Here is a 19,045-nt window from a genome sequence, read left to right as displayed (position 1 = left end):
GCCAGCCGTGCTGTGCGGCTCGGCCGGGCTGTTGCTGCTGCTCCTGCGATGGCGGCGTTGGAGAGGGCTGTGGAGGAAGGTGAAGGAGGCTCGGGAGAGGCAGGAGAGAGGCTTGGAGCAGATGGACAAGGCTGTGCGCGCGTTTCGGCAGCAGGTGGGTGCAGGAAGCTGCGTTCTCCCCACCCCTAGCATGGTTCGGATGAGTTTCCCTGACCCCACGTGTGCTGAGGACGGGGAGGGCACAGGGCTTCCTTCCCTCGGGCTGATGAGCAGCAGTGCCTGCTGTTTCTGGGCAGGTGTTTGGGAGTGAGGATCGTGGGTCCTCATCTGCGGTAATTCTTTTCTTTTAAATACTATATGCCCGCACCCCGCAGAGATGTGGCCGGAGCCCCGCTGATGAGCGTGGTGTGATGGGAGGGAAGGGCTGCCCGCATCGTGGGGGATGAGTGCAGGAGTCAGCAAAAAGCAGCTCGCAGCAGCAAGAGAAGGAAAATCCCAGCGCCACGTTTAAAGAGCTATTTCTGCCTCCTGGCCTCATCCGCCATGGTTTTACGCTCAGCCCCCTGCTCGTTAAGGAGCCGTAGGAAATGGGAGAGGCCGTATTTTCTGTCAGAGGCCAAAGTACGGCGGCACGGCACGACCCAAGGACAGCTGGCAGGCTGTGGGGCTACTCGCCACAAACCCGGCTGCACGCCGTGCTCTGTAGTCACATCCAGCTGCCCGGCTTGTGGTTCAGAGCCCAGCATGAGTCTGGTGCTCATCCCTGCTAGGGAGATTTCTGCTGGCCTCAGATGAACTCCCTGCATTCAGCCGATTTGTGAGCTCCCTTGGTGATGCCAGCAGCTCTGGCACCGTGCTGTTTTCATTCTTTGCTGAGCAATATCTAAGAATGTGGCCAGTTCCCCCCACAGTTCAGCCAATCACGTGTTACAGAGCATCTCCCCCAGGGCCCAGCTGAGACCTGTCTGAACGCAACAGAGCCAAGGAAGACCAAAGACTGAGCCAGTCTGGCTGGGAAGACAGGGCTGCAGAAAGTTTGGGTTTCTGCTGACCCTGTGGGTTTCAATCCATTACCAGGAGCAAATATTACTCAGTCTGACCACTGAGCAGCATTTATTTTTAGAATAGAATACAGCGGGTGCCAGGTGAAGAGGAGGACCCATCAGCTAACCCTAACTGTGTCCAACCTTTCCCATAGCATCCCTCGGTGAACTTGGTCTCCATCCTCTCTCTGTCTTTGCCGGAGCTCTCCAAGAAAATCCAGGATGGTTCCCTTCCTCCGGAGCACGTCTTCTATGCCTATGTGGGAAAGGTGAGAGCTAGGTGCCTGGTGTCGTGGCCCTGGGCTTGGTTTGGAGCAATTAGGAGTGGCGAGCACCACCTTGCACCTGTGTAGCCCACACCTTTGCAAGAGCAAGCGTTGGGGTTTGGCACGAAAGCTTCTTGGCAAGGAACAAAAAGGGCTTTTTGATGCCAGCTGGGGAGGTGGGGAAGCAGGAAGAGACAAATGTGCTTTTCAGAATGTGGTTGTCCAACACCACAGGCTGTGTCTCACGTGTGGGCTTTGTCTCCTTTCCCAAGGCCCTCCAGATCGCTAGAGAAACAAACTGCATTACAGAGTACATGCAGGAAAGCGAGACCCAGCTCCAGCACACAAAGCCTGGGGAGAAGAAGGGTTTGCTCTATGGGGTGCCTGTCAGCATCAAGGACTCCATCAACTGCCAGGTATCACCAACTTGATGTGACCGAGGTTTGAAATTGGATGGCGGGAGGAGGCTTAATCTCAGCCTCATGTCATAGCTGATGCAGAATATCCTTGCTGTGGTGGATGGTAGGATTTGCTGCCTATCTCCCACACAAGCCAATGGAGAAGGCTGGTTGGATTTTGTTAGCAATACACCACGCAATGTATGTGTTCTGGATGATGTGTGCACACGCTTTTAGAATTAGATAAAAATACAGGGTGTGGGGGAAAGTGCAATCCTGCATTTGGAAACCTGGTTGTACTCTGCTCCCAGGGCCATGACTCCATGTTGGGGTTTGTGAAAAACATCGATAAGCCCGTGGCAGAGGACAGCGTGTTGGTGCAGGTGCTCAAGAGACAAGGGGCAATTCCATTTGTGAAAACCAACGTTCCCCAGTCCCTCATCAGGTATACGAGCAGTTGGGGCTGGGTTTCTATCAAGCCTTTTTCTCATTTCACACTTCTTTTTAAATAATGACTCCATCATGGAATGGATTGGGTTGGGTTGGAAGTGACTTCAGAGATCATCTAGATTCAACCCCGCTGCTGTGGGCAGGCTTGCCAACCACCAGATCAAGCACTAGACCCTCAGTGTGTCTACACTTTAAAGCCACTCAGAATGAAAATTCATTCTAGCTTCACATGAAACAAAGACACAGGAGAGCAGGAGAAGAGGAGAAAAAATGCTGCCCTTCTTTCCTGTGCTGGGTGTTTTTAAATCACTTTTTTTTTTTCCTTTTAATCTAATTAACCCCTCAGCAGCAGGCCTGTCAGGGCCAGTGCAAATGTATGTATGGAGGAGGAGGCTCATTAGCTAGTTAACTTTAAATTATCCCATCCCCAAACCTGCTGTTGTGTTTGCCAAGACAATGTTATTGATGTGGGGAGAGGTCAGGTGTACTGTCCTGCTCATGTCCCTCTGTCCTGCCAAGTGACCTCTGGTAGTGAATTTCTGGGGACAGCTTGTCACATCCCACCCATAAGGGGAGGGAAGGAGTGACCAGGTTCTGTATCAGCAGTTGTCTGTGCTTCCCTCATGTACACACTCTCTGTCTCTCCAGCTATGATTGCAATAACTTAATCTTCGGTCAGACGTGCAATCCTCTGCTCTACACCAGAACTCCTGGAGGCTCCTCTGGTGGAGAAGGAGCACTCATAGGAGGAGGTGGGTCCATCCTGGGCTTCGGCACAGACTTAGGAGGGAGCCTGCGTTTCCCTGCTGCCTTCTGTGGGATCTGTGCGCTCAAACCCACCGGGAACAGACTCAGGTACTGCGAGTAATCATAGAGTCATGGAATGGCATGAGTTGGAAGGTACTTTAAACATTATCGAGTTCCAAACCCCATGCTGCAGGCAACATTGTCAGCTACAAGCTGTAATCTCTCAGGGTGACACCCACCACCACCTGTTTTGTTGTGCTGGGATGCTCCTGCTTCTGTGGGCAAGAGGAAATGTGGGAGGTACCAGGAAGGGCTCACTTCTCCCTCCTGCCCAGACACTTTCTGGCGGAGGGAAGCATCAGTTCCCCCACTACAGAGGCAGTGGAAGATTCTACACCTGCATGCTAAGAGTGCATAATTGTTTCTGATGGGTCAGATATCGACCGTTCTGGCCTAGGTTGGGTGTTACTTGGGCTTCCCCTTCAGCCAACCTCAGCATCTGCAAAGGGAGGGCAGCATGTTCCTTTCTCTGAAAATTCAGTGGCTGTCTTTTGTTTCTCTTTGCAGCAAAAAAGGAGTCATTTCTGGTATCTTTGGGCAGAAGTCAGGTAGGAACTGGCAGTTGCCCTGCAGGGAGGGGAGAAAGGCAGGGTTGGGAAGGACTTTGAGCTAACTAGGGTTAGCTTCTCCGACATGTTCAAAGAGAAAAGCAGGTTCCTTTTCAGGGACTGTTTTAGAGAGCCACCTGCATGCCCAGCTCCAGAGAAGCATGCTGGAATATGCGTGAGTTGTGTGTTACACAAACCCAGATACATCCTCTAACCCTCCAGCTTGCTGTGATGTCTGCCACAGTTTTGTGGGAGGTGGGGTTAGTGGTCGGAAGGATGTCTTTAGTTGTGATCCATGAAGATTTTGTTCTGCTTTGTAAGCTGTGCAATGGAGAGAGATTGTTGGATAACAACTCTGGGTCTGTAGCCATGGGGCTGTTGGTGGGAAGGGACCTATAGGCTCTCCTAGTCCTGTTTATAAAAGGAACTGCTGCTAACACAAAACTAAGTCAGAATGATGCCAAGAGGGAGATGTCCCTTGAAAGACCTTCTGCCATAAATGCTTTCTCCTGGTTTCCCTTAGTGACTGCAGCTGTGGGGCCTATGGCAAAAGATGTGGAGAGCCTGGCACTGTGCATGCGAGCACTGCTGTGCGAGGACATGTTCAATCTGGACAGCACTGTTCCTCCACTTCCCTTCAATGAAGAGGTAAGGGACCTGGCAGGGGATGCAGGGCTGTGAGAAGAGGTGTTGTTTCTTAGGCAAAGTGCCAGTGGCGTGCCGACCTGTGATGCAATGTGGTTTGGTATGATGGTGAGATATGTGCCATGCCCTGCGTCGTGTGTGTGCTGTTGGCTTCTGACAGTCTTTCAGCTAGAGCTTTTCCTTGTTCTGTATGTTCTAGGTGTATTCCAGTACACAGCCCCTCCGCATAGGCTATTATGAAACAGATTTCTTCACTATGCCAAGCCCTGCCATGAGACGTGCTGTTCGGGAGACAAAGCAGCTCTTGGAGGAGGCTGGCCACACGGTAGGGTGTTGCGTGATCCTAACAGTCATGCTTCAGCTGTGCTTCCTTTTGGCTTCAGGACCCAGGAGTGACCATAAAGCACATTTGTCAGGGAAGGGGCCTTCAATTCGTTCAACTTAACACAACATTTCAGGTTGGATATTAGGAAGAGTTTAATATCTCAGAAAGAGTGGTGATGCATTGGTAAAGGCTGTCAGGGGAACTGGGAGAGTCACTGCCCCTGGAGGTGTTTAAGGAAAGAGTGGATACTGTACTTAGGGACATGGTTAATGGGCAGTATTGGTGGTAGGTGGGTGGTTGGACTAGGTGGAAGTCTATCCCAGCCTTAATGATTCTGGGACTCTATGAACATTCATAAATAAACCCATTTCACCTCTTCTGTGTGATGTTCTTTGGCAGGCAGTTCCACAGGTGTACTGCATATAGCATGCTTGGAAAGCCACAGACTGGTTTTGTATCTGGAAACCAGGACCCATGGAGAAAATAAAGGGGCAGATGCAGATGGCAGCTCATCTGTAGCCAAGCAGTCCTTGTGCTCTCTGTCCTTCGCTGCTGGTTATAGAGGGTTCTTTGTGCTCTGGGGTGGTTGGATATCAGATGGCTGAGCCCCTCCTGAAAGGATGTCAGAAAGACTCCAGCTTGGGCCTTTGCTAGCCTTTGATGGCTCCTCCCATGCAGCTTTGTTGTGCTTGTGCCACTGACACCTCATCCGTTGTCCTTCCAGCTGGTGCCCTTTGAACTTACAAATGTGGACTATTCGGTTTATAACTTCTGCTTCGGGGGAATGTTTGCAGATGGAGGTGTCACTTTTCTCAAGAATTTGTGAGTATAACCCGGAATGGCTTTTGTGATTGGTGCCTGTCTATGGAAGTCCTCCCTGGACTTGGGCAGCAGATCTACTGAATATGGACAGTGGCTGATCTGCGGAGGGATTTACTGGGCAGCTTATATTCGAGAGGTTAAAGTGAACTTTGGCTCTGTTTAAGACTGTTACCAGCCTTGGCAGATCAAAGGAAACTGGGTGCAGAGCCTATACAACCCATGGGAAACAGGGGAGCCCAGAGGAAATAAGAAAACCTTCTTCTCACTTAGATATGCTATTTAGAGGTGTTGGTCCTGTGCAAGTTGATCTCCTGTAATTGCTTTCTAATACTGTTCAGCTAAACACTCTTCTTCTCTTTCAGTGAAGGGGAGCTGGAGAAAGGCAACTTGGGGGTACTCTTCTGGTTGGCGAAGTCACCAAACTGGATAAAAACTCTGCTGTCCTGGATTACCAAACCCTTTGTAAGGTGCACTACTTCCTAGCTTAAATGAAGTCAAGCAATAGGTGCTTCCTGTTGCAGAAAGACTTTACCGGGGGAAAATCTCCAGGCTTTGCATCCTGGCTGTGCTTAGACACATCTCCTCCAAACTGGAGTGACATTATTTCTGTTCCCCTCACCCCATTTTGGGGAAGAGCCACGAGTCCTGCCTGAGCACTACGTCAGTGGCTTGCATTTGTGATGGAGATGTCTGAGAGGACAGAGCTGGGATTAATGTAAGCTATTTTCTTTACTGCTTTCTCTTTGTCAGGTGCCTCGGTTGTCAAATGTCATAAGAAGTTTGAGAGCAAAGTGAGTAAATGCCAAACATGAGGGTTTGAGTTTGTCTTCTGGAGAGCAGCAATGTTTGCTATGTTAGGGATACTTCCCGAGCTGCATGCATCTGAGAAAATACAAGGCAGAAAATACCAGGGAGGGAGCAAACTGAGAGCTGTTTATATCAATGTCATAACTAGCACTGCAGAGTTTTGCCAACTGTTTTAGCGCTGAGGATGGAAATAAGGGCGGGCACTTGCAGCCTCTTGCTTATGAACTGGATGAAGTTTGCAGGAGTGAAATGTGCTGACTGCTTTGGTACTGGTTAATGCATCTGTCATGCAATGAGGGGAAAGCTAGAGCTTTGCCAAAGTCCCCCCTTGGCTGCAGCTCCAGGAGCAGAGCTCACCAGTGCCTGTCTGCTATTTGATGCTTTTCTCTGTCCACAAAGCTGCTCTGTGCAGTACTTCTCACTAACTTGCATTGGTTTTGCTTCCTTTTTCAGCACGGTGGAAGAACTCTGGAGTCTTCATCATGAAATTGAGGTAAAGCATAGGCTGGTTCAGTGGAAGTGGCTGCGGTTCTTAGTGAGCTCTCAAGGTTTTGATCAGAGATTTTTGATGAAGTACAAGAAGGGTAACAATTCAAATATTCAGTCAAATATGATGATTTTTTGGCAGTCTTGAAACCTCAAATGGAAAAATATCTCACACTTTTTGCTGTTTGCAGGGTTGGGTTTAGCCAGTGTTACAAAATGCATGCGATTATTTGCAGTAACTTGAGCTGGCCATAATTTAAGTTTCATGTTGAACACTGTTGTGGTTTGAAACATAGCGCAGATAAGTTGATTTTTCACCAGGAAGACAGATGTGATGTGTAACTTGTTTAAATGAGCGGTGACATCCCCCCAAAATGCTAACTCTGTGAGCCATTTTGATCTTCATATTCTGGTACAGTTTTCTTTGACTCCGTGAAGGATTTGATTTCATTTCACAAATCATAAAACCTATTTAGCATTTTACCCCAGCTTAGCCACCTTCCTTCAGAAAAGTGAATGATGTCCCCATAAAAAGCATCCATACCTTTAAGGAACAACTGGACTAGCAATGAGCCAGTCCCTTGGACTTGATGAAGTTACAGCTTTGAAGACAATCTGCATGACATTATCCATCTTCAGAGCTTTTGCACATAGATTTTCTTGATGTATGATGCAATGATATTTCATCACATATGAGTTGCTGGCAGCAATTGTATCATCTCTTATTAATTTTAGAAGTCTCTTTTTTACCAACCATTGCTTATCAGTAGCTATGCCAGATCTGTTGACAAAGGTTAAAGAAAATTGCTTTAAAGTATTTTTTTTTCTGCCTCATCCAAATCAAGAGATCTATTGTGTCTTCTACAGGCACCAAAGAAGCCATTTCCTCAGTTACATTATATTCATTACTAGTAACTCCTATAAAAATGGCACATCAAGCCTGTAGCATCAGAACTTTCATCTGTCACCAAAGCTTAAAATTTGACATTAGCAGCTGTATTTCCCAAATTTCTTTCAAGAGACTTTCCTATTTTTTTTCAGTTCTCTTCTTTCATCCACAGTTTTGTTTTGTTTTGGTTTTTTTTGGGGGGGGAGGGTTCTGTTTTCTTTTGAGATGCCATGAGATAGGTTGAAATATTATTATTGGTAATCACTATTACACTCTCCAAGTGGTACAAGGGCACGTAACATGTAACACACGCAGGTTTCAATGCGACTGAGTGTGTGTGATGGTGTGAAAGGTGAGGTTAGCACTGCACTACACCCTTCCCTTCTCCTGGTTTCAGCTGAGGCAGCATTAATAGCACACTGCTGTTTGGTTGTTGCTGTGTAATGGGTATACTGGGCCTGGCTTCTCAGTAGAGAAGAGCTGCCATGGCTCCCCAAGACCCACTGGATTTTAGGATTGGGCCTGATGTAGTTTACCCCACAGTTGATGGAGCCCAGCAGGGGCTGAACCATGGGACAGTGCATCCACCCCACTGACCACCAGTGTGTTTGCCTCTCAGGAGTCTTGCCACCAGTTCATTGCCCAATGGAAAAAGCTGAATCTGGATGTGATGCTTTGTCCCATGCTGGGCCCAGCTCTCCTTATCGGCTACCCAGCAAAACTCTCAGGTAGGACTGCCTGGTTGACCTCAAGCCATAGCCTCCCTGCCAATGTAAATGGGAAGCATTCTTCCTCCTCCCCATGCTTTCTGAAGCACTGGGCAGCAGTGGGAAGAGCTCAGCTCTTGGGCAGCTGGGCTTCTGGACAACCACCCTGGTGTGTGCAGGAACCAAGGGGCAGGCTTCCATCCTGCAGCCACTGAGTTCCCAGCACAGATGCGTGTTAGTTGGAAGTGGTGTTGGGCATTCACGTGTGCTGTGATCAAACATAGAGGGGGTAAAGGTTCTTCCTGTTGCTGTGAGCTCCCTTTTTCCCCCAGTGGCAGTCAGCTACACCATGCTCTACAACTCCTTGGACTTCCCTGTTGGTGTCGTCCCCGTCACGCTGGCAACGGATGAGGATGAGAAGGAGCTGAAGAACTACCAAGGCTATTTCCAAGACTGGTGGGACCGGGCCCTGGCAACGGTGAGTTGTGCCAGGTCCCCTGGGGGGTACGGTGTCCCCATCTCATCTTTGCCATATCCCCTATCCTCTCCCTTTTCTTTTTGCCATAGGCTTTTAGCAGTGCCGAGGGGATGCCGGTGGCTGTGCAGTGTGTGGCCTTGCCGTGGCAGGAGGAGCTGTGCCTCCGGTTCATGAAGGAAGTGGAGATGCTTGTCACGAAGAAAAACATGATTGTCTGAGTCCTCACCCAGAGCAGGATTTGAGCTAAGAGCGGTGCAAGCTGTCCTTGCATCTCACCTGCCTGCAGGACTGGCATTCCCATCTGTGATTGGGTGGATTGTGGAAAAGTGAGATGAGGTCAAATGTTTACACCAATTGTCCCATTACAGTGATTTTTGTTAGTGGAAAGTCTGTTTCAAGTGTGTTTTTGTGGGGAGGTTTGGTGGGTTTTTTTTTTGTTTGGTTTGGTTTGGTTTTTTTGGACATATTAAGACACTCAGATCCCTGCTTTCGGTGCCATAGGAAGGGTTTGTGCCTTCAGTTCTCGGCTCCACAGAAGTTGCTTTATGAGGGAGAAAGGTTTTCCCTGTCATGCACCGGCAATCAAAGGTCAAAACTAAACCTCTGATAAGCAAGGAGGGAGCTGGACCACTTCCCATATGCTAGAGCTGTTTACACCCCACTGGCATGGGTGAGCATAAAGGGGAAAAACTTGTTAGCAACCCCCCATCCCTTAGGTACGCCTGCTTTCCCCAGAGCAGAGGTATAAACAGTACAGCTCACTGTCTTGCACAAAGCCAGCAGCGTGCCAGTGTCAGAGCCCTGCTCTGCTGCACATTCGTGCCTTCCGTTTGCAGAGGGAGCCAGGCCAGGTTTTCAGCGAGGTCTCACAGCTGCTGGCAGGCACCCACACCGCGATTGGCAGCGGCGGCTGCTCCCGAAAGGCATCTGTGGGTGTCTGAGAAAGGAACTCTGCAATGCATTTTCCTGATGCAACTGCTCACAGATAAATCAAAACAAAGCTTTGCCGGGAAAGGTATGGGTGCTTTGGTTTTAAAGGCATTATTATTGTTTAAACCAGAGTCATAGAAATGATAGGTTTTCGTCAGGAGCTGGGCAGAGGGTTTAGCCCAGCCTGTCAGATAGCAGCCCCAGAGCTCTAGTTCTTTATCAGCAGGCTTTAAAAAAGGAGTGGAAGAGGAAGGGAGGGAAACTTCAGGCATCCCAGGACTGAATGCTATGTAACAACAGCTCCAGAGAAACTTGGACTGAGTTTTTCACCATTTGTAGGCAATCACTGCCTACATGGAAAATGTTGGTCTAGGATTTTCTGTTTGCACTTTAAAGTTCAAGATAGGAGGAGATGGTCCCAGGAGGAGGAATGCCTACTTGTCGGCCTGAGCTGGCAGGGTGCAGCTCACTGCCCAGCCAGCTGTGTTGCCTCGTTAGTTTAACCAGTTTCGTTAACCAGTCTCTCATTAGCAAGGAGGTGGGTGGGGCATAAGAGTCCTATGGGTGGAGATGCCAGTGGACCTGAACCAGTAAGGATTCTTCCGGAAGCCCCGAGCAAAGGCCTCCAACAAGCCATGCCCACTGCCAAGGGACAATGCTGGGGTTACTGTGTGGTTTTGGGGACCTCAGCCCAGAGCAGCCAGAGAGCAGGCAGTGTGAATGTTGGCCCTGACACTTAAAGCTGGGATGTTGAATGAGGATCACCTCCCCACAGTCAGTGAGGAGATGTTGGTGATGTCCACGCTGACTTGGCTGGCTTTTGCTCTCCATCATGGATGGACAAGAAGGACGCCCTCTCCTTTCCAGTTAGCAATCATTTTCTCAGTGAAGTCTTGCTTCTTCCCTATAGTTCCCTTCCTGCTGCCACCATAATAATTCCATGGGATGTATGTGTAACAAGCAAGGTAACACGACAGCAGCACGAGCACTGGCTTTCAGCTACCAAAGAAGACCTCTCCATCAGAGAGTGATGACTTCCCAGGACCCAGTCTCCTTACAAGCTCTACTACCCTACTGGGAGTAGATGGGATGCTGAACCCATCAGAGGAGATTTCCCTGATATGGATTGCCAAAACATTTTTTAAAGAGGCTTGGATTGAGAATGACAGAACAGTCATACTCTTGGAGGCAGCTTCAGATAGGTCCTTCCAGCCTGCCTTTCCAGAATCATTTCCTGCTTGTGCTTCATCTTCACTGCGAGCCTTTTGTTTTCCTAAGCTCCCTCCTTTCCAATAAATGCAAGTTCCCCAGAGCAAGTAAGGCTGGCCCATCCAGTGCTGAAGGCTGTGCATGCTGTTGCTAGGAAAAGAGAGATGACTGGGTGCTTCTAGTTAACGAGCTTAACTGCTAATTAATTATTAGATGTAGGGATAACACAGGCCAGGGTTTTTAAGATACTCGACTCTGTTAATCAACTATTTCTAGCAGCAAGCAGTGGCCTGGAGAGCCACAACCTTGGGGGACATTCCCTTCAGACCTCGTGTGATCCGAGCACGCAGCTTGCAGCCCAATCCACAGTGTTCCTCAGGCAGGCAGACTCTTTCAAAGTCCACAGTCTTAAAAAGTCCATTCCTGGACTTTGTTAACGCAACTTTGCCTCAGAGCTGATCTTGCCCAGAAGGCAAATGAATATTCTTCATACATCAACTCTCCTTAGGAGAAGGTGGGAGACCCAAGTGTTTGTAACTGCACTAGGCCAGGAGAAAAATCATGACCCAGGAGCAACTGTGGCAGGTCCTAGACCCCTTGTGGGCTGACCCTCGCGTTCTCTCAGCCTTGTTTTGTGGTTCAGCTGCAACCATTGTGCTTCTAAAATGGCTGGGTCATAGGCAGATCCAGCAGAAGATGGAAGAAGCAAGAAGAACACGGGATCTGGCTCTGGAGAGAATGGAGAAGGCAGCTCGCAGGTTTAAACAAGAGGTAATTTGGGGGAAAGCATGTGTGGAAGGATGGAATTGTATTTTGGGTAACTGAAGAAACAGAATTCCTGATAGATTGTTGGGGCAAAGGCAGGAATATGCATACTTTGGATCATCATCAGCTTTTTTTAAGGGTCATCACCTGTATTCTTACCAAAAATCTCAAGCTGAAAAGGCAGCTTAAAGGAGATATTTTGTAATATGTAGGAATCCTGAGCGTGAATGATGGATTGGAGTCTGAACCATAGCACTGCTCATCTGTTCATCCTGCTAAGACTTTCTGCTCCTATCCTCCTCACCTCTGCCACCCCAACTTCTCACATAATTGTAGAATCATTAAGATCGGAAAGATCAATATGAACATCTTGTCCAACCATCAACCCACATCTGTGACCACTCTAGGCCTTGTTACTCATATTGAAAATCTCCAGGGGTGGTGACTTCACCACCTCCCTGGGCAGCCTGAGGCACTAACTTCCAATATCCACCACATTGTCCTCAATGTACAGGTTCCTCTAACATTTGCACATCAGTGACTGAAAGCCATTTCTTCCTGCATACCCCTACCTCAAGAAGCACACAGATTTCAGAAGGTTCAGTCTTTGGATTCAGGATTGGTCTTAAACCCAAAATGAACACCAGTTGCTATTCTGTTCTTGAAAAGGAGCAGTGGAAGGCTGCAAACAGTTTACGCACTTTTTTCTCCAAGTTAATAATACATTTTTGTAAAACTTTAGCTGGTTCAAGTGCCATATAACAGATCCTTGTCACGGAAACCAGGCTGAACTGTGACATCTATTCAGGGTCATTGCCAAGCAGATGTTAGAACAGGGGATTTGCAACCTCAACACCAGCCTTTCCTGTCGTCTTCCTCTTTTCTGCACCAAATTTCTTTCCCTTTGCAGAACCCAGGCACCCAGACTGCACACATCCTCTCACTGACCATGGTGGAGCTGGCGGAGAAGCTGAAGGAGGGGTCCCTGTCCCCAGAAAGCGTTCTCTACTCCTACATAGGCAAAGTGAGTGATGTCTCCAACATGGAGAGATGCTGCAGGGCTTCTCTGGTGCGGCTTGCAATCAGCCTATTTTGTGGGAGAACGGCAATGCATGAGATCACAATTTGTCAGTACTGTGATGGATGAAGGGTGGCTTGTGGAGGAATCCAGAGATCCAGGGCAGAAAATTATCCCTAAAATAAGTATGTAAAATTCATAGGTAAAGTCTGGATGATGATTGCTGAATGCTGGAGGTTTGAGGAGACTGAATTCTCAGCTTGAAAACCCAAAGTGCTGTTTCTTTCCTTCTGTCTATTCATTTATCTTGCTACTCTATCCAACCTCTCTGGAAAGGCTCTGGAGGTGAATCAGGAAGTGAACTGTGTAATAGACTTCGTTCATGGCTGTGAGGATCAGCTCCAGAAACTGAAGAAGCAGAAGGAGAAGGGGCTGCTCTATGGCATTCCTGTCAGCATCAAGGACCACATTGACTGCAAGGTACATCCCTAATACCCCGTCCCCTTGGCCTGGGGCTGGAAACAGACAAGGATGTCCAGGATGTCTCTACCCTTGTATATGGGATCCAGCTTTATCCTTTTTACCTTATCACAGCTAACCAAGGGTGCCCTCAAGCAAGGATGCTTTGGACCATATATGCTATTTCTGTAGTTGTTACAGCTTTGAACAGCATCTTTATTGGTACCTAGAGAGCTTTGCTTCCCATCCCCAAGGGTCATGTCTCCACTGGTGGGCTGGTGAAGTTTCTGGGCCAAGTGAAGGAAGAAGACAGCGTCATCGTCCAGGTTCTGAAGAGCCAGGGGGCAATCCCCTTCGTGAAAACCAACATCCCGCAGACAATGATAAAGTAATCTCATGTTCACCTTCATGAAAACACTGTGTCATGCAATTCTTGTGAACTGAGAGGGAGCGGGGCCACGTGCACAAGCTCCCACCCTCTTCCAAACAAATCATGCATGCTGAATTCATTGCCTCCCATTTCAAACTGCCATTCCTTGGTCTTTCTGTAGAATGCTACAGTGAAAGTATTTCTTTTTGATGCCTCTTTCTTTCTATACTAATCAACATATCTACTTCACAGTGATTCTACCCCCAGCATTAATTCCGCATTAATCCCTGCAGCTTGTCTTTATGATTTGTGGAGACAAAAGTACCTCACTCACTCACCTGCTGTTCTTCTCCCCAGCTATGACTGCAGTAATCTCATTTTTGGCCAGACGCTGAACCCCCTCAACCACCAGAAGACCCCCGGGGGCTCCTCAGGAGGGGAAGGAGCTCTGATTGCAGGGGGAGGCTCCCTCCTAGGCATTGGCTCGGATGTAGCTGGCAGCATCCGCCTGCCATCCAGCTTCTGTGGGCTGTGTGGGCTTAAACCCACAGGCTTCAGGATCAGGTACACCCCAACAACTGTCCCCTTCCAGCTAATGTAGAGGCTGAAAAGTTTTCCCTGCAGTGCACCAAACTACACAATACATTTCTGTTTATCAGAGATGGGTTATTCCCAGATGAGGAATTGCATAGGCACCAGATAAAAAAACATCTCTAGCACCTAGCAACTTAATGCTCCTGGGAGTTTTCCTAATCTAGAAGGGAGTCAAGTCTCTGTAGGGCCTTTGGTCCTCCTAGATGGTCACTGGGGAAATGGGAAGTCTGCAACCCAGCATGGTGACGTATCTTAGAGCCTAATACCTCAGATATCTAATCTGCTTCTCTCATTCTGTTTCTAGCAAATTGGGTGTGATTTCTCCTATCGCAGGAATGAGCTCAGGTAAGTTCATCCAGATAATATATTACTACTGCCAAACGTTCTCTGCTGTTGGCAGCATGGCTGCAGTCCTTGTTCCTCTTGAATGGGACTTGTGCCTGCAGAAGGCTGGCCCAGAAGGTCTACTCAGCAGATGACATCCTGCCTCTGAGACTTAGGGACTGTCCTTGGCAGACTTCCTTGCTCACTTCTTGCACATTCATTCCCCACTCCTTTTGCCTGGCCTGAATAAAACTCCTCTCCTCTGGGCCACTACCAGCTACTATAAGGGAGCACCAGGCCCACCTGCCTGAAATAATGGGATCTTTGTGCTTGCAGTGATAGGGATGCTGGGGCCAATAGCAAGGGATGTGGACAGCCTGGCCCTCTGCATGAAGGCGCTGCTCTGTGAGGAGATGTTCCGTCTGGATCCCACCGTGCCCCCCATCCCCTTTGATGAGGAGGTGAGGCTCAGAGGCAGTCCCATGCCTCCATTTGTCTACCACTAAAGAGAGATCTTGAGAGACTCTCATCTGGTTTCATATCTGAAGACAGTGAAGGAGAAGCAATGCTGCTGATCAAATGGGTCCCAGCACGAGCAACCATGAGAAGAAGCCACAGAGCAGGATTGGCAGACAAGACCTGCTGAATACTGATCCCTATCATTGCCTTCCCAGCAATGCCCAGAAAAGACTTGTTGGCTTCCTAAAGGAATTCATTTTTCCTGATGAGAGAAATTCACCCCTCTAATCTTTAAAAAGAGCCTTATTTAAAAGCCATGAATCTAAGAAATCTTTGCGCTTTGCAATTATCTCTCTGGTTCTACTCTTGTGCTGCCTTCTGGCTCAGGTCTTAGGATCTTTCAGTTGTCCCTGCAATACAGACAATTACTCCTGATATATGGCTCTTTCCACCAGCCCAAATGCCCTGTCTTTCTTCCAGCCTAGGACACTGTCTTCCTAAATCCTAGGAATGGTCTGCTCTGGTACACATGTCTAATCAGTGGCTCTTCTCACAGGTTTACACCAGTTCAAAGCCACTTCGGATTGGATATTATGAAGAAGATGGCTACTTCCAACCCTCACCCAGTATGAAACGGGCCGTCCAGCAGACCAGAAAGCTCCTCCAGGAAGCAGGGCATACAGTAAGTTTTCACACCTGTGGTTACTAGGAGCTATCATCCTGCTCCTTACGGAGTCTGCACAAGTCATTTCACATCCCTCTTTTACAAAGCATGGTGTGGGGCAATGTTTTTTCCATCATGTTTTGCGTCTCCATAAACATCAAACTTGCAGCAGCTTCCATGATCCTGCATCTGCTGAATCCAGTTTTGGGTGGAGTACAGGTTTGGAGCAGTTGAGCTTCCAGGGATCACTTCTAGCCTAAACTACAGTGTGGTTCTACCAGTAGTATTTTCTATATGAGTGCTGTTCTAATGACAAGTATAAATTAAGAATATTTGATGTTTTGAAAACTTATATATACTAACTAAATATACTCCTATAAGGAGCAAAGAAGAAAAGCCTATGTAAAGTCATGTGCTAATGCCTTGGAAACAGGAAAGGACAGAGGGCAGATGGCACCAGTCCAGGTCTCTTTGAATATGGAGGGAGGTTTAGACAGGGCTTTGTCATTCATTTATCTTTCTTGCCTCTTGAACAAGAATGGTTTTCCTGCAGATTGTTCCTTTTGCACCACCTAAGATTGACTACATGGTAGATGAACTGTTTACCAGAGGGATTTTCTCAGATGGTGCTGCTCACCTGGTGGACTCTTTGTGAGTAAAACTCATTGCTTTCAGTGCAAACCCTGAGACTTGACATGGTATGACCAGTAGATGCATCCAAAGTGCTTTTGTTCCTGTGGATGCATGCTTTTATGAACGTGGTGGTAGGTGGATTCTTGGACTGGATGATCTTAGAGGTCTTTTCCAACCTTAATGATTCTATGATTCTAAAAAGAGAGCAGCAGAGGAGTGATTTCTGGAAGGGTGAATTCATCATGGACAGCAGCTAGCTCGCTACAGCACGTCACATGCATGGGTAACCCCGTGGGGTAACAGCATGCCCTGTGTCAGCAGTGCTGTGGCAAATGTTTTTATGCATGTGATTGGTCTATGGCACATGGGGAACACCACGAGCTGTGTAACTTCCCACAGAGGTGCAGAGGGTCAGTCCTGGTGAGCAGCCCAATGCCCACCTAGCCAATTGCTCACTGCCTTTCTTTATAATAGGGAAAATAGGATAGGAAAATAGGGAGAAGGCTTATGGGTCAAGATAAGAACAGATTGCTTGTTGATTGCTATCCTGGGTAAAGCAGACTCAGCTTGAGGCAGTCCTGCTGAAACCAGCTCTGGACTTGACTCTGGGGGATGGTTGGCCACCTCCAAATAGGGTTGTGCCCTCTGGCACAAGTTTCTTGTCCTGAATACCCCTTTGCTCTCTGTCCTTCTAGCAAAGGAGACATTGTGGATCCCAATCTGAAGTCCCAGTTCAATACTTACAGGCTTCCTGCTTTGTTGAAGAGGATCCTGGCTATCATTTTGAAGCCTATTGTAAGTATATGGAGACATCTCATCCGTGTTCTAGGAAGTCGGCAAGGTGGGGAACTTTCCACGTGATGGGCTGCACCATTCAATGCTTTGCTGCCTTGTGTCAAGAGTCTGGAAGTTTTCAAAGTGCCATACCCTTAAGTAAACTTGGTCTCTATGCAAGGATCTAACCAGCATCTCCACATCCAGGTGATGCTCTCCAGGGCTAGCAGTGTTGTCTAGAGCCTTACTCCTAGGGGTTGTTGTAATTGAATTAAAGAAGGGCAACAAAGGGTCTGAAGAGTCTGCAATAAAAGTCTGATGAAAGTGGCTGAGGGAACTGGGATTGTTCAGTCTAAAAAAGAGGAGGCTCGGGGAAGAACTTATTGCTCTCTACAATCCCCTGTAAGCAGGTTGTAGTGAGGTGGTCAGCCTCTTCTCCCAGGTAACAGAGATAGGATGAGAGGTGATGGCTTTCAAGAAAACAGTGGGTGTTGCACTGAGTGACATGGCTTAGAGGGTGTGGTGGTGATGGGTTGACAGTGGGACTAGGTGATGTTAGTGGCCTTTTCCAACTTTAATGATTCTGTAATTCTATGAATGTGTAAGTTATTGTTGGATTACAACCATCTCATCGGAAACTGTACCTGTTCTTCAGAGCCACTTCTACTAGGACAAGAAGCATGCCCAAAATAAAGTCCCATCTATTTCATCTGGATTGTTGTTGACTAATCCCAAGTTTTTCTTCTTCCCTCCCAAAGTACCCACGAATTGCTCGGGATCTCAGTGCTCTCTGTGGAGTGGGGTAAGTGGCACTGAAGTAGAGGAAGGGATTCGCATGGATGTGTCCACTGGGTTCATGCAAGTATATGGCAGCTTGCTGTGCAAAGTCACCATGGCTCAACATGGTGTTATCTAGGGCTAGGCACCAGAGATTAAGGGTCCGAAGTTCCTCACTGTGGCAGGGCTAGGATATCTCAGCTCACACAGATAAAGGCAGCTTTCCTCATTGTCAGGTGGATTCTGGGATACAGAAGACAATGTGCCAGGACAGTACAGAGATACCTGCATATGGATGCAGTATGATGTGAAGTACAGACCCCTCTGAAAGACAAAAACAAGCAAACTGAGAGCAGCTGAATTTAAAAGGCTGCCATGATTTTTGTATAGGTGCCAAAATAAATGAAATCATGGCAGTAGGCTCTTTTGATGTATGAACAAGTACATGTGAACCCTGTGGAGCCATCTAGGCGATGCTATGACTTGTTCTCGGGGTGGTCATGTAGTTTCCATAACAATGGGCTATTTGTACTTTTATTATTATTATTGTTTTCTGTTGCCACAGTCCCAATTCCGATTAATCTTTTCACCATTGCAGGTCTGCCAAAAACCTCTGGGATCAGCATGTAGCTGTGGCGGTAGGATGATTTATCTTCCTTAGAAAATACAGTGAGGGATTCCTCTCATTGGTTTCACCTCTCTGATGGATCTGGTGTTGGGTCATCTCAAATAAAGCAGCTGGGCTTTTCAAGCAATGTTAATGTAGAGGTCTCTACTTACTTACTCTCCCCAATCCAAATTAGGACAGAGTAAAAATCTGCGGTTGTGAGCTCTGGCTCAGATGTATTTTGTATGAACTCATTTTGTTTCAGCAGTGTGGGATAGGAAGCATTGTCATGGACAACTGAGCCCATCGCTGCTCACAAACCAATCAGGTTCCTTTTCAAAACAATCTGGGTTTTGCATTTGCACTTATTTTTATTGGCCATCTCTTCTCCTCTCTGATCTGATGATTGGAAGCCTTCTTATTTCTTTTGCTTGTTTGTTCACTTGCAGTTTGTACTCATTTTATTCCATCCCTGAGTTTAAATAATACCTCTCCTCTCTGGTATTTTCCATTTGATCCCAGTCTATTTACAGACAGCAGTTGTATCCCCTTTTAGCTAGTGTTTTGCAAGGCTGAAGGAGTTGAGCTACCTTAGCGTCTCCTCACAAGGAATCTGTGTTCCTAGGGGACACCCTTACAACCATCCCTAAGAACAAACATGCCTCCAGCCTCCACCATGCAGCCTCTGTCAGTGTCAATCATGAGATGGAAATGCATGCTCACAGCAGCAGGTCCGATAGACTGAAAACAGGTCATTCTTCCCCTACTCCCACCCCATTCCCTGCCAAAAA

The 19,045-nt window shown here is 47.7% G+C and overlaps 2 protein-coding genes across 2 annotated transcripts; both read left to right on the top strand.

Moving 5' to 3' along the window:
* Positions 1 to 6: 6 nt before the first annotated feature.
* Positions 7 to 9,058, top strand: FAAH (fatty acid amide hydrolase). The gene is made up of 15 exons (XM_031554926.1): positions 7 to 154; positions 1,199 to 1,312; positions 1,582 to 1,725; positions 2,019 to 2,152; positions 2,806 to 3,012; positions 3,472 to 3,512; positions 4,036 to 4,160; positions 4,357 to 4,482; positions 5,207 to 5,304; positions 5,667 to 5,766; positions 6,055 to 6,095; positions 6,565 to 6,604; positions 8,106 to 8,214; positions 8,526 to 8,671; positions 8,761 to 9,058. Exons 1-15 carry the CDS (start codon positions 122 to 124, stop codon positions 8,887 to 8,889), a joined length of 1,587 nt encoding a protein of 528 aa, XP_031410786.1. The 5' UTR covers positions 7 to 121; the 3' UTR covers positions 8,890 to 9,058.
* A 92-nt stretch (positions 9,059 to 9,150) lies between these two features.
* LOC100550809 (vitamin D3 hydroxylase-associated protein) lies at positions 9,151 to 18,859 on the top strand. The gene is made up of 12 exons (XM_010716156.3): positions 9,151 to 11,581; positions 12,486 to 12,599; positions 12,930 to 13,073; positions 13,307 to 13,440; positions 13,780 to 13,986; positions 14,321 to 14,361; positions 14,677 to 14,801; positions 15,356 to 15,481; positions 16,017 to 16,114; positions 16,792 to 16,891; positions 17,629 to 17,672; positions 18,246 to 18,859. The coding sequence occupies exons 1-12, from the start codon at positions 11,372 to 11,374 to the stop codon at positions 18,292 to 18,294; spliced, it is 1,392 nt and encodes a 463-aa protein (XP_010714458.1). The 5' UTR covers positions 9,151 to 11,371; the 3' UTR covers positions 18,295 to 18,859.
* Positions 18,860 to 19,045: the final 186 nt, after the last annotated feature.

This window comes from Meleagris gallopavo, chromosome 10 (genome assembly GCF_000146605.3).
Source record: "Meleagris gallopavo isolate NT-WF06-2002-E0010 breed Aviagen turkey brand Nicholas breeding stock chromosome 10, Turkey_5.1, whole genome shotgun sequence".
Lineage (NCBI taxonomy): Eukaryota > Metazoa > Chordata > Aves > Galliformes > Phasianidae > Meleagris > Meleagris gallopavo.
Note: the sequence above shows the minus strand (reverse complement) of the source record. Positions and strands in the feature narration are given on the sequence as shown.